A 15179-nucleotide genomic window follows, 5' to 3' on the forward strand; every position below is an offset into this window, starting at 1 on the left:
GAGTCTCCTTGCAGGATGCTGCATCCCTTCCAGGGAGAGCTTCTCATGCTTCCATGAGCACCCTGTGTTAGGCAGTGACCCTCACAACTGCCCCAGCTGCAGCACAGCAGCTGCTCTTCATCTGGCAGGGTGTGTACAAAGCATCACAAACAGCCATTTTTGCTGGCCATGTTTTTATTTGTTTTTAGTTTTAAACAGGGGAGCCAATGATACATCCAGTATTTCAAAAAATCAGAAGGTAAAACAAATTTTTAAAAGACCGAGATGCTACATGCTATATTTAACCTAATTTTATTCATGCTTGCTTTTGAGGGGGGGTGGGAGTGGGACAGGAATCATTCGTAAAAACATACAGTAAAAACAAAATGTCTCACCATATAGAACTTTAACCTACAGTAATGTTGTACCTTAATTATTTCCATGCACACAACTAACATTACAAAATTTTTAAAAAATGAACACAATTAAGACTTCTAGGAGCATTTGATAATAAAGCAATTCCTAATTTCTTTTGTAGAGATCAAGCACCTCCAATTACAAATTCCTATACACAGTGAGTGCTTTACTTGAAATGAAAACTAAAAAATAAAAATAAAAATGTATTGGATAGCCTCAGAATAAGCCGATGTTAATATATATCCAGCTATGTAGGCAATAAAACCATAGTGCTAAACAAAAACTTTTATCTGAAAAGTAACTCAAAAATTGACTTTCTATAATTACAGAAATATACTTATTTGCTAAAATAAATAAAAGTGCCGCATATTAACACTTCACTATAAAGAATGCATACCAGAACATTTATAAATATTGAATGATTTTCAATAGGAGTAGCTACTACAATAATGCTGGCTAAATAGAAGTGCATAATGAGAAGCACTATGGGTGGTTAATGTTTTGCCACATACTGCTGTTACCTTGAGGTAGATAACACATGCGTACCAAATTCTGCATTCATGTCAGTTGCTGCTGGTATCATGTGTCTAAGAAATGTGTAGAGTATGAAAAAACTCTAAAATACGCATGAATGAAAAAAACGTTTCGGGAAAAATAGATATTCTCATGCAATTATGTACAGTCTCACTGTGTAAATTTCAAGGCAAGGTTCTTTTTCTGCAAAACATGGACACTGTTTTACTGAGAGAATGTTTTTTTTACTTGGTTTAGTGCATTTTTTTGTTACCTCCTGCATTTTGCATTATTTTGCTCTATTCTTTTAATTTTGTGTGCAAACGACATGCCAGTTTAAAAACAAAACTAACTCATGTATAGAAAGTAATTCTGGATTGTAAAAACAATGGTAAACAGAAAACTAACGAAATCCATACCAAAATTACACCATCTGATTCAAGTAAAAAAATTACTTACACTAGTAATAAAAAAAGACAAACACATCTCATGAATATAAAAGAAATGTCTGCTGAGTGTTTTAGTTTAGATGTTTCAGAATGCTGCTGTAGGTTTTGTGGGGAATCTGGGGAGATGATTTCATAGCAGAAGGCGTTAGCGTGGCCTGGATGGACTTGAGAGGCGAACCAACAGGGCTGTGAAACTGAGGAATACCTATAGCCTCAAGCTGCTTGTTGAAGAGGAGTTCCCCACTGTTACTGAGAAAGCTCTCTTCTCTTTCCTTCTCCCCAAGCTTCCCCTCTTCTACTGGCTCAGGTTCTAGCATTTCAGCATCTTCTTTCTTACTAAAAAATTTGTCCAAATAACTGGTGTAAGTATTTTCTTTTTCAACTTGTTCATCTTTCCTTACTTCGCAACAGAACTGGTCTATGAGGAAGCACCCCTCCCCACCACTGACAAACTGACTGTCCCAAGAAGTTTGGTACAGAGCTTCTAACTGTGCCAAATTGGCCATTCCTTTCTCCTGCTTCTCTCTGCTCACCGACTTCGATATTATTCCTTTCAACTCTATCTGAGACACTGAACTATTCAAGTCATTTAATTTATCAACATCAGTAGACTCATGTTGTAAACTAAGCTGGATGGTTTCTGCTATAAAAGAATCAAAGTCAAACCCCTGATTCTTCTCCCTTTCTTTTTCAACAAGTTGCTGTGATGCTTCCTCAAGTGCTATCTGAGCTTTCACCAACCCATTCTTTTCACATTTAGACTTGCCTTTCTTGTCAGACTTTTCTTTGCTTTGTTCCTTCCAGTTTGAAAGATCTATAATAAGCTTGGGCTCATAGTAATGGTTAACTTCACTGTCTCGCCAAACTAAATTATCTAGGTATGAAGAGGACCTCATTTTGTAATTACAAGTGTGACTACATTCCAGATCACAATACTTGTTTTCGTGGTGATCTGAATACTGCCAGCAAGGCTCAGTAGAGAAGTGGGTGTCAAAGGCAGGATCCTCCAGGTACTTTTCACGATCTCCATCCAAATATTTGCGAGGATCTACTTGCACTTCTTCTTCATCAGTAACGTCAGAAAGAGCCCTTGGATCACGCTGAACTTCATCAGCTTCATAGTTATTATGAATAGGCCAGTCATGGTCTGAAAACTGACTTTCATGGTATCTGTAAAACAATTTCCTGAGTGTTAGCAGCTAAAAACAGTCCTCTGGCTCCCAAAACAGAGACAGTCAAGTTTAGAAATTCCCTTACAAAATAATGACAATTCAACACAAAGCTCTTCCTTAATCCAACTGGGTACCTCTTCCAGGTTTTTAATTTAATCTAGTAAAAAGAAACAGAATTATGTACAACAGCTCACTCTATGCACAGAACCTTTTCTAAAGAAGTGTGTTCAATTGACTTAAGATGACTACTGTGAAATCTCTTTACTACAATGTGCATTAAGCATTAGACAAGACAATCGTAATTAAAACTCTCCTTAAATAAAGTTTATTTTTAGAGAAGTATTTTGGGGAAGAAAAAAAATAATGGAAATATTAACTTTAGATTCTAGAGTCCTGAGTGCAACTCAGGAATCCATCAGCATATCCAAGTCACATCTAACAGATTATAAATCCAATGATATTGCTATAAGAAAGTAAGAAAATTTTATTCTCAGGCCAACTCAAGAGGAAGAAACACAGAAAAGCAAATAAAGCCCATGAAGCAATGTCACTTCAAGCACAAAACCATCCAGTTATGTTACCACAGCAAGTGATAAATTTACCTTTCCCAATTATAAATATGGCTGTGACTTTCATCCATTAGCAGAATATCATCAACCTCATCTTCAATGTGAAAAGGATGACTTGAAATAGGCTCATCCGTTGGAAAGGAATAAATGCTCATATAAGGATGGGACAAAGCTTCTTCTGCTGTCAATCGATCCATGGGACTAAATGTCAAAATTTGCTCCAGAAAGTCCAGCGCTGTAGAATATAAGCTACCATTAAATGGGAAATTTCTGACATTTAGAACCTAACATTAAGGTGCAGTGCCTCTAGAGCCCTCTAGTTGTTTCAAAGTAGCTGCCTGTGAAGTACCAGCTACTGACAGTACAGTGCCAAATATGCACCCTGTAGCCATCAGAAAGAGAGAGAAATCAAATCTAAGATCAACTATAATTTAACTTAAAGCATAAAAAACCAGCAAGAGACAGAAAGCTTCAAGCTGAATCAGTATCCACCAATGGCTACCAGGAAACACTGCTGCTACTTTGGCTGGGGGACTCTCTTCTAAACACATTTGAAAGACAGTCCCTATACTGACTGCATTCCAATGTTCCCTTGGACAATGTCTCAAAACAGCAATTCCAGTGCAAATAGGTCCAGCAGAGATTCACAATTCTACTGTAAAGATAACCAAGCAGCCATCATGGAAGTAAATTTCTTTTATTAGGGCAGAAGACAATCCTTCTTCAGAGAACACAGATTCTTCTAACTGAAACTTGCTTTTAACAATCACACACCTGCACCTCAAAGCTGCACACTTTTTGATGATTTTGAAACATCAAAACATTGAATCAAGGATTTTTTCATTACTTACCTTCAGGACTGATGCCTGGAAGCAACTGAGTTAAAGGTTTGTGTGGCTCAGTCATATCATTTCTAATGTAAACTGGAATTACATTGAGAAGCTCCTGACGGTCCTCCTCATGTACGACAGGAATTGATTCTAGAATCAACTGCATCTGTTCAAGTTCATGTGCACCTGAGCACCAAAAGAAAACACAAGCTGCCATTTCAACTTTAAACATTTCTGATCCCTCTATATGAAAGGCATGTCAAAATTCTGTACTCTGAGCAGCTACTTCCAGTAAAAGATTATAATCTCCTGCAACAGAGGAAAGGCTGAAGTTCTGAATTTAAATGATAATAAATCTGAAGAGCTCTCAAGAAATGCTGTGGCACATGAAGAATTACAGAGCTGCTACTCACAGATAAAGAGGCCTAACATTAAGCTTTTGTAAGGGCATTTTCACCATGGATGAGATACTCTACAGCAATGCCCTTTTTATTATACACCATATACTGCTATCCTCCCCTTTCAACTGATCCACCTAATTAATACAGTATTTGACCTCACTTTGTATTATATGTCCCTTATTAATAAAAACAGTAGTAGTTTAGCTCAGAGAGACATTTTGCAGGCCACAACCATTTGTATTAATATTCTACTCTGAAATCCTGCATTAACTGTCAAGTGCAAGACAAAAATCACCTGTTGGTTACATAGAGTGATGCTCTCTTTGAAAAAAAGTACTGTTTTATGATTGAAATTACAGTACTCTTTTAGCACTACCTGAAGTTTCCCAGGGTAAGAACAATAAGGGCCTACACAGCAGGTCAATTCTGAATAATGAACAGCATCTATAGTCAGTACTGGAGTACCCAGAAATACAACCTGTCAACTTCAACTTGTTGTTCAGCTCCAAGGAGGATGTAGGATCCTAGAGATTCAACTAGTATATGAAATGATATAGGATTATTTGCATGCCAATGTTCCCTTCCTTCACCAAGCAGCTCTGGGCAATCACAAGCAATACTGATCTATGTGACAACAAATATAAAAATAAATGGGGTCAGCAATGGACACTCTACCATCTCCAAACTTCTCAGTTCACTTCAGTGCCTGCACAGCACAGCAGTCTGCACTGGACATCCTATCACACACCTGCCAGGTGACTTGAAAAGCTGAGGCAAAGTTCTCCAAATGAATCAGTACTGATTTGTGTTAATGTCTTTACTGGACTGAAAGAGCTGTTTTGTTCTACTTCAGAGGACAACAAATTACTTAATATGATCTATCAGATGTTATATTGCTTGTAATTCGCTGGAAAATAGATTTTACTGTGTAATAAGTGCCATCCTAAAAATTAATCAGCTTTCTGTCTACTATCAGGGAAATAACCATTGCAAAATATTCATTTAGAACAAAGAAGTAGAGAAGTTGTTTGGAAAAGCTACTGAATTCCACTGCCTCAACTTCCTTTCCCTCACTTGTTCCAGGTATTCTGCAATATTAATCTGTACTCTTCCTTCCCATTCTCATCAGCTTTCTGAACAGCAGGATTCCTAAGGGATGGTTTAGAAGCAGACAGGAAGCTGCAATTAACCAAATCAAACCCTCCAAACAACTCTGCAGAAGAACTTTATTCAGAGTCTCAGGGCAGAATAATTATCATATCTCCAACCATCTTCCCTTTCCAAATACATGACATCAAGAAATTCATTTTTCTTTAGATTAGAAAACCATGGCAGGGCTAAATTTTAAGAGGGGCACATCTATATCTAAAATATTTTTCCAAGTATCTACTCAATGCAATTAAGGCATATAAACAACCCTACAAATTTAGGATTTTGGTGACTAAGACCAAGTTTTTAAACAGAATTCTAACTCTCCGCACAGCAATTGGGCCAATAAAAAATTGTGACAAATACCAATGTACTCAAAGAAAAAAACCCAAAATGCTGACAGTTGTGATCAATCTATGCTGAATGATGAAATCTGCAGACTTTCTTCCAATGGGAACCTAATAAATCTTTTATCAGCCAAGCATCTAATACTCTGGGGCTATTACTCCAGTAGTTAGTAACTCAAAGAGTGAAAAACTCACTGCAAGTTAAGAGAAGCCTCTGCACATATTAATCACTGATTTATACCAAATAATGCTTTCAATTGACAGTTCTTAATGGGAAGAAGCTCTCAATTCCATTGCCTTTTTATGCAAAGCTAAGAATGACTGCAGAGGTGTGCTTTCAGTCTACAGTCCTTGTGTCTAAAGGAATGTGAACTTTGAAATGCAAGCTTAGCTCTCAGAGGTTTTATCTGTATTACTCCTATAACTCAGGCCAACAGGAGCAAATCCAAGAGTGAGCCTGAATGAGACAGCTGCTGCTGAGGCCCCAGGGTGCACAAAAATAAGCATTTCAGAGGTATTTCTGCAGTTTGCTCATCTGCTCCCATGGACTGAGTGCTTGTCAGCAGGCAGTGATCTCCTATAGGGCAAATAACAGTTTCACTTTCCCTATTTGTGCCCTGAGCTAGGTCAGCAACATGGTACAGGATGGCCATCAAGAGACTGGCTCCAAAAATTTCCAAAGCTCTAATATCAATGCACCCAATGAGATCAGAGCATTGCTTCCTATCTTACTTGAAACAGTTGAAGGTTGCACATTTCCTTGCTGTATTGCACTAAATTTAAAATATAGAGAAGCAAGAAGTGGTTAGGCTGACTACGTTAAAAAAAATAAACTTTATGCATATGATACTCAAGGTATTCATAATCTTCAATTACTCCCTGGATGCACCAATTCACGCATGTACCAGAACACGTCTTAAGCAACCAATAAATTTAGCTTAACACAATTACAGACATATTTACCATGTATAAATTGTTGTATTTATCTAAGTACACACCAATACAAGTAACGAAATTGAAATGTCTTCTGCTTTACAGATACATCAATTTATAGTTTACATAAGTGCACAGTAATATAGTATATCCTGAGAGTCAATGACTACTGATGTTAGCCACAAGAACTAATCTTTCCTGAGGAAGATAATTAAGCAGTACCACTCCTTTTATGAATATACCACTGATTTTATTCTACCCACCTGCAAAGAGGGTTTTCCCAGTCAGCATTTCAGCAAAGATGCAACCTGCAGCCCACATGTCAATGGCTTTAGTGTAGTTGTTAGGAGAAAGCAAAAGCCGGGGCGATCTGTACCATTTAGTAACCAATCCTTCAGAAAGATGGCCCTAATGAAATTAATTAAAAATTTTATTAGATTTTGAAGACTTATGTTTTTAAATTTATTTTTTAATGCACTACTAACAAGATTTTTTTAGTCTCAAAGTCCCAGGGATTATATTGTGTGCATACTACTGAACCTTCTTTCTACTTTTACAAATATCTTTGTTTGTAAACAGCAACCATTCACAAATATTACACTATTTATTAGTCAAATGAGGTACTGCAACAAAACTTTCTCATTCCCAGATGTCAAAAAAATGCAGAGATGATACTGAACGCTCTTGTGAAACACCTAGACCAGGAGGATAGTGTCTCTAAACCAATCCCCTAAAGCAGCCACACTTGCACTATGAACGCACTGCTTATAATCTTATCTAAGGCTTCTATAATTAAATATAACTAAATGTTGCTATTAATCTCAGGTTCTGTCTCTGTTAAAATCTTTGCTTTTCTGAACCCACTTAGTAAAAAAAAAAATATATATATATTTTATGCTTGCAATAGTCCTATCTGAGACAAAGCATGCTAAGGAGGCCTTCCACAGCCTATCTACCTGTGCAAAAGGGAGAAATGCTATTTTAAGAAGGAACAGCTGTCAAAGCATCTCTTAGATATTCCCACTCTCTGCATACCTTGTGGGAATAATGAGGATCCATGATTCGTGCAAGACCAAAGTCACCAATCTTCAGCACCAAGTCTTCAGTATTAATGAAAAGATTAGCTGGTTTGAGATCTCTATGCAGAACGTTTGCAGAGTGAATATACTTGAGCCCACGTAGCAGCTGGTACATGAAAAGTCTGGCATGATCTTCCAGTAAAGGGCCTTGCTCTAGCAAATTAGCCAGATCTGTCTCCATGTATTCCTGGACAATGTAAACACAGTTCAATTCTGTCAGGGAGCCCACGTCATCTGTTAACTGGCTTCCACTGGGACCAAGAATTTCAAATACTTTGACAATGTTGTCGTGGTCAAGCCTTCTAATAATTTTGATCTCACGTAGAGCATGCTTAACACTCTGGGGATCTGTAAGGACAATTTTCTTGACAGCTACTCTTTTGTCACAGTCATTATCGACAGCAGAAAAAACTAAGCCGTTTCCACCACAGCCCAGTGGTTTTAAGTCCATATAACGAGAGCCCAGATCAAAACCATGAATGTTCATGAGACTTTCAAATTTTTCTGCCATTTTAAAATTCTTTACTTTTTTCCTCAAACTACTAAGCTTCTGTAAACACACGGAGACACTTCCACTGGTATCTGAAGGAAAGGTCTTAGAGAAAGGGAGAAGAAACACTTGGCTTTGACTGCAAGATGGTTTCTTGACACTCTCATTTCATTATGAGCCAGCCAGGCCTGTTGTGTCCCCTTGAATTTAGAGCCTGTAAGCTCTAGAACTCAAACCGAGCATAAGATCGAAAGATTGCAGCATTCATAGTTCAAGAAAGGTGCAGCATTTCTGCAGACATTAAAGAAAATACTCACAAGAAACTCAAACGGAATGAAATGACATACTATGCACTCAGCTCTACTGTGCTAATCTGGTTAACATTTAACAAAAATGTGAATAAATATGCACATAATAGGCTTCTATTAACATCCTCCTCCTCACAGTGCAGATACATTCAGTGTTGGACTGGTCCTGAGCAGCGTCATTCTATGGTGCTGGTAAGCACTATTTTTTTTTCCTTCTTCCTCCTCTTTCTCTTCTTTGTTTACAGTCTAGTTTAATGGGAAACTGGCAGCTCTTGATTTACAAAAGATGCCTTCTGTTAATGATCAGGTGGCTCCAGCTCACCACAATCACAATCAAAGCTACCATCCATTTTACTCCGTGGCAACCTGAAAAGCAGAGAAAAATACATCAGTACCCCAGCACATACAAGTCTTCCTCCTCCCCCAACCCACTGAGTGATCCTAAATATACAACTTACTTTCTGTCCAGTTACCAAAAAAATAAATCATAAAAAAAGCTAAACCAATTAGAAATTATATGTACCTTTCACACTTGTGGAAGAAAGCAATAATGACCAACCACCATTTCTAAAACATATATTGTGAACATTTTTGATGTCATCTATTGAATTTATGGCACAAAACAAGAAATCCTCCCTAGTCTTAATATAGAGACTAACAAAGCAAATTTGCTTTGTTAAGAGACAAGCCAGAAACAACACTATCCATAGCATCTGTCAGCAAATTTCGAAATAATTTTTTTCACTAAACTTTTATTTGAAGACAAAATCAGGTTTAACTGCTTCACCATAATAAGAGGTAACTAGGTACTGGTCACACGAAAAGGATGGCTTGTACACTCCCAGTATTTACTGAATATACAACACACATCCAATGCCACTTGTAAAGCTTTAATCCTTGTGATTTTGGATAAAGTTTACCAACATCTCAAATAATAACTTTGCCTCTACAGACTCAATGTTACAGGAATCATAGGGGTAATCCTACATGAGAGACAAATATTATTGCTTTATCAATTATTTCTATACTTTTCCAACCTAGATTACGAAGAAAAACTAGCAGCAAGTACATTTTACAGAGTAACTGATATGTTCTACAACAATTTCCCCTAACATATGGGCTCTTTCAGACATCATTTATTTTTTAATAGTGTAATGAATTCACCTACTATTATGAAAAACCAAACTGGCAATTTTCTCAATAAGTTCCCGTCAGCAACAGCAGAATGTAGTCATAAAGACCACATGGTGCATTTTTGTACAACATCTTCACTTCTTTTAAAAGCTCAAAAATGCCACAACGGGAAGAGTCAGAGGTGTATGTTACAAAGTGTGGTAAGCTTTGGGCAATTCCACTACAAGTCACTTGAATGTTCTTCCCCAACATGTATAGGTCACATCAAACCACTAAGTGCCTCCTGTTCAATCTCAGATTAACACATTTCAGCTCTTCCCTAAATGTAAAGGTTGCCACACAATCTCAACACTTCAGAATTCATTATCTGACTGTTTTCCTTTAAAACAGTGCTAGCCTTTCAGTGGGACAACTGGGACGAAGCAAAACAAGTCTCCTCACTCCTAACACCAGCAAGAGCAGCTGACAGGTTATTAACATATTTTAAATAATGGCCTCAATTCACTAAAGCAATCAGAATTATACAGAAAAAAAAAAAAAAGAAAGAAAGGCACACTGGCAATGAGAAACACGACTTCCAACACATTTAAATATTACCCTTCCTTTGGCTCCAGCCTGATGGTCATCAAAACACAGCCCCAGTGCCCAGCCTGGCTCCCTCCTGCCACACACCACCTGCCCCCAGGTATGTGGGCAGAACATGACAGACACAGCAAAGAAGGAAACACATGCTGTCCTCTGCTCAGTTTTTCTTTTTAAATAGAGATCACCAAGTGAAGTATTTCTGAACTGAAAAGCATTGAGTTGCCCTCTGCTGATGTGGTAACCCCTGCCACAAGGGTAATCTTCAGAGCTTTCTCTACTCAGCACACAGAACTTAAGATTGCCTTACAATTCCTTTCTTTCTGCTTTGGCAAGAGTCCTAATCTTAAACAGTGCTTTACAAAAGTTATTATAGTCTCAGTACAAACACAATGAGGTAACACTACTACTTTTCCCCAAACTATCTTGATTTTCTAGCAATATTAAGAAACTAGAGTGAGGACCCCTTTTAAAATACCTATGAATTTATTTAAAGAACAAAAATAAAATTTATCCTAAAGAGGACAGCATCAGTGACTATCCAACTCTGTTCACAATTGTAAAACCCAGATGTCTAGCCTCTTGATTTTTAACATTTTTGAACCTGAAAGTATTTTCTCACTCACACATACTACTTTCAGGTTCACTCATTCTGAGCTGCTGCCTGGACAACAGTTCACATCACCCCATTCACCTTTCACTCCAACATCCCACCACTTGTTACAGAAATTAAAATTTGTACCAATACTTCAAATATCACATTAACTTGAGGTCCAAGGCCTCTGTTCAATTACCCTGCATTAAGGTGTATTTTACATCCTTGGGACCATCTACAACCAGTTGTATTCTGCCTTATAATTCGGCTTATTGTTTCACACTGCTGATGTCTTCAACATGCAGCAGTACTGAAACTGTTTGCACCAGCTGCGTGACACATCTGGAAACTCTCTTTTAGCTAGTTCCATTAAACAGCCCAGGAACAGATTCAAAACTATGCCCATCAGTAGCAAAGATTAAGATCTACCATCTCTTTACCATAACTCAGATCTTACCCCCTACCGCCATGAGTGAATGCAGCAACAAAAGGACTGCTTCAGGGAGAAAGGGAACCATGGCCAACTCCTGAAGTAGGAGCCCTACAATTTTCATTCTGTATCTCTGAAATAATGCATTTTTAATCATCAGTTTATACTTATCCTTCCACCAGGTGTCCACTAATTACAATGTTTTCAGAGAGCCTGCAACGATCTTCACAACCAGACTGATTTCACTAAGAAAACAAATGCTAACAACATAAGCAACCAACCCGGTGCAGCCTTCATTTGACCTGATCCTGCTCCAAGCTTCCTATCTGTGAACAAATTACTTAACCCCATGTTCTAACCACTTGAAACATATAATGGACTACTGTATAAAAAAGGGGTTGGGTTTATCATCCCAATTTGTGCTGAACAGGCTATTGACGCAGGCACTGACATTTCCATCTAGGCTGTCACCTTGCCACCACATCCAGGTTTTTTAGAAGTGGTACTTTCACTCCCCCTTCACACAAAGTTTAAAGAATGAAACGCAAAGATACTGGTTTCTTAAGTGGTTTGTAACTATGATTTTAAAATGGGTCAGTTCTTGGGAGAGGGTAACAGAAGTGACCCACAGAACGGCTTTGAAATCATCCCTGCGATGATCACCACACTTTACTGGCTTCAGGCATTGCGCAAACAGCCCCTCCAAACCACGCTCAACTCCTGCACGTGGATTTATCACAGTTTTCAGGAAACAGGATGTACACAGAAATAGTCAGGTATGAGATGTTTACTTTGTCAGAAATACAAATAAGACTGAAAGATACCGGTTAATTTGATTATGCTGACCATATAATGATCAAATTATTACTCACAGGAGAAAGACCGAGAATGACTAATGATATATTATACAATCTGCTAAGTACTATCCCTTTGACTAAAAAATACGGGGCACAGAACTTTTTTTTTAGATCAGCCACGTTGCAGTCAGTAGGCAGAGTGAGTCATCGTCCAACTCACGAAACTGCTGCTTTCTAAAGCCTCCTACTTGCTCCCCACACTGTTTAGGGAACTCACTGCTGGCAGTAAGCAAATGTTACTATTAGTTTATAAATCTTCTAAAGGATCTGTAAAAACACACAAGAACCCAGTGTACTTTTTTGTATCATGTTTAAAAAGGGTTTGGCTCTCCCTTTAGATACTAATAATGAAAAGCCCCCAGAAGAAGCCCACCATCAGGTAACCACAGCCTTCTGCACCTCTGCAGACCTGCTACCATCTGCTGTTCCACTGAACAGGTAACCAGTCAAGAGTGAATTCGAGATAACAACCACACAAGCAAGGACTGAGCTTGAGCAAAGGGCTGAAATGAAAGTTCCCATTTTAGCTTTAGAGCACACATTTTCTGAACGCAATTGCCAAACCAAAATGCACCTCTATTTTAAGCCACTGCTTTCCGGAATTTATAACTGGTTTATTAACAAAATATGCTGTGACGACGTTGTTTTTATATACACACACATATCTATATAAAAAGCTTGCTGGCAACAGCACTGGCCATACGACAACACTGCGACCGCCGTTTCTTTTTCCTCAACACAATTAACAGCCATTGTCAGGCTGATCCCAAACGGCACTGAATTAACCAGAAAAAGAGACACATCCTACAGACGCCAAGCGTGAGCATCCTGCCTGCCTAGGCAAGGGTACCAGTTTCCCCCATCCCAAAACTCGGGCAGTCTCTCTTCAAGCCATTTCCGTCGGGTGTTTCAAGCTACTTATTAAGAGCATTAAGTCACTTTTCCCACAAAAGGTTCCCGGAGCCTGCGGGCAGCAGGAGCGATCGGTACCTGTGCCCTATGTGGTTCGGCTCGCAGAATCGCGCCGAATGCAGCAGCAAAACTTCCGCGGGCGGCGGAGACCGGGCCCCCCCGGCAAAGGACATCCTTCCTCCCGCCGCCCCCAGGACGAGCAGCCTCGCCCGCCTGCGCCGCTGCTCCGGCCGCCCGGGCCGAGGGACCCGCTCCCGCCGCGCTTCGGGGCCAGCCCGGGTCCGGGCCCCCGCCGGAGCAGCCCTACCTTCAAACGCCCTTCAGGCCGCGCCCGCCGCCCCCGGCACAGGCGGCCCCGGGCCCGGCGCCGCAGCCGCCGGCAGCGCCCCCCGCGCGGCCGCCCCCGCCCGCCCGGTCAGCGCCCGCTCGCCCCGCTCGGCCCCGCGGCCGCCGCAGTGCGGAGGGGCCAGGCCGGGCCCGGGCGGAGGAAGCGGGGGGAACGGAACGGAACGGGCCGGGCCGGGGGCGCCGCTGCCGCCGCCGCCGGGCGGGACGGAGGGAACAAAGCGCCTTTGTGCGGCGAGGCCGGGCCCGCGCGTGCGGCGGCCGAGACCCCCGCGCCCCCCGCCCCTCGCACTCACGGGCCTTCCCAGGCTCATCGGGGGTGCGCTGCTCACACGGCCGAGCCCCGCGGCCCCGCCACCGGCCCTCGCCCGGCGCCCGCCCGCCTCGCCGCAGTTGCCGCTGCCGCAGCCGCCGCCATGTAACCCGGCGCGGAGGGCAGGGAGGGGCGGCGCGGCGGCGGCTCCGCCCGCCAGGGGCGGCCCCGGGAGGCCCTCGGGGACGAGGGCGGGACGGGACGGGAGCGGAGCAGCGCTGCGCAGCGCCCGGGTGTCGGTGCGGGCTGCGCTCAGCCGTGCAGCCGACCGTGTGCCCGGCGGGGCGGCCCGCGCGACGTGCGCTCGCTCACCTCACCGCCTCGCCTGTCGGCCTGAGGCACGGCGCTGCCGCCGTGCCCCGCTGGCTCGAGGGGTTCGGCAGTCTGTCACACGCAGCCCGGAAAGGCGGCAGGTGGAGCGGTGTGCACCGACGGGAGCGCGGCCGCGGCTCAGCCCGTCCCGGTGGCCCCTGCGGCAGCCAGAGCAGCGGGACCGGAGGCCCAGCGGGGCCCCGCCGAACGAGCGCTGTCTCCGAGGCTGTCGGTGTGCGGAACTCCAGCAGCGACGGGCGGGGAAGCGCCCGGGTGCGCCCCGTTCAACTGGCCCGTCACTAAACGTCCCTCACGGCGGAGAAACAAACAGTTGGAAGGCAACAGGCGGGCGCGGCCGAGGCAGTTCCTCTCTCCGAAGGTGCCGCTTCGGCTCAGATGTTCTGCACTCTTAATGTCGTGGCCGGTCTGGGTCTTCTCCCCACGAGCGTCTACAGATCTTTGCAATTGCTGTCACCTCTAGATATCAGGAAGGATTTCTGTTTTGCTATAGCATCTCCCTTAACAGAGGTACTACGAGTCTGCTTTTCCCCCAAACCACAACTAATACACCAAAATAAAGAAAAATAATGAAAACTTTACATTTTTCCCCGTGAGACTCATATACAGCGCTCTTAGCACGGAGAGAGAGGCATGAGGACACCAAGCCTCTAGGTATCAGAAGTGCCTTCTGCTTCTACTAACGCAGTTTCGAGACAACTATCAAGGCAGGGTGCAATTTTCCTTTGCAGTCCCGCATATGCCTTTCCAGTGCAGGATGGCTCAAAAGGTGATAAAACAATCAATATTCATTTTTGCAGGTTAAACACAGGTTATTTATAGCTAGTACTAGGACAGAAGTTATATGCAATAGGGCTCTATTGCTCTGCTGCCATTTGGACAGAAGCATCCAATTGACCCTTGCACTATTAGATCATGTAACTTTATTTTTTTAAATAAACATGTCATATATCAACATCCAAGGATCTCCCCACTCAGCTTTTCTAAAGTTTTTAAAGTAACTTTTAAACTATCTTCAATTATGCAACAAACATCCTCTGTTTCA

The 15179-nt window shown here is 41.8% G+C and overlaps 1 protein-coding gene across 4 annotated transcripts; it reads right to left on the reverse strand.

Moving 5' to 3' along the window:
- Positions 1–156: 156 nt before the first annotated feature.
- Positions 157–13946, reverse strand: MAPK6 (mitogen-activated protein kinase 6). 4 transcript variants are annotated; one of them, XM_059858330.1, is made up of 6 exons: positions 13788–13946; positions 7795–9002; positions 7023–7167; positions 3951–4115; positions 3133–3334; positions 157–2528 (listed from the first exon to the last, which is right to left on the reverse strand). In XM_059858330.1, the coding sequence occupies exons 2-6, from the start codon at positions 8347–8349 to the stop codon at positions 1430–1432; spliced, it is 2166 nt and encodes a 721-aa protein (XP_059714313.1). In that variant the 5' UTR covers positions 8350–9002; positions 13788–13946; the 3' UTR covers positions 157–1429. The 4 variants fall into 4 exon arrangements, with proteins under 4 accessions (XP_059714313.1, XP_059714316.1, XP_059714315.1 ...); XM_059858333.1 differs by lacking the exon at positions 13788–13946 and adding an exon at positions 13454–13472; XM_059858332.1 differs by lacking the exon at positions 13788–13946 and adding an exon at positions 13225–13243.
- Between the last annotated feature and the right edge of the window lie 1233 nt (positions 13947–15179).

The sequence above is a fragment of the Haemorhous mexicanus genome, chromosome 13 (genome assembly GCF_027477595.1).
Source record: "Haemorhous mexicanus isolate bHaeMex1 chromosome 13, bHaeMex1.pri, whole genome shotgun sequence".
In the NCBI taxonomy this organism is placed as follows: Eukaryota; Metazoa; Chordata; class Aves; order Passeriformes; family Fringillidae; genus Haemorhous; species Haemorhous mexicanus.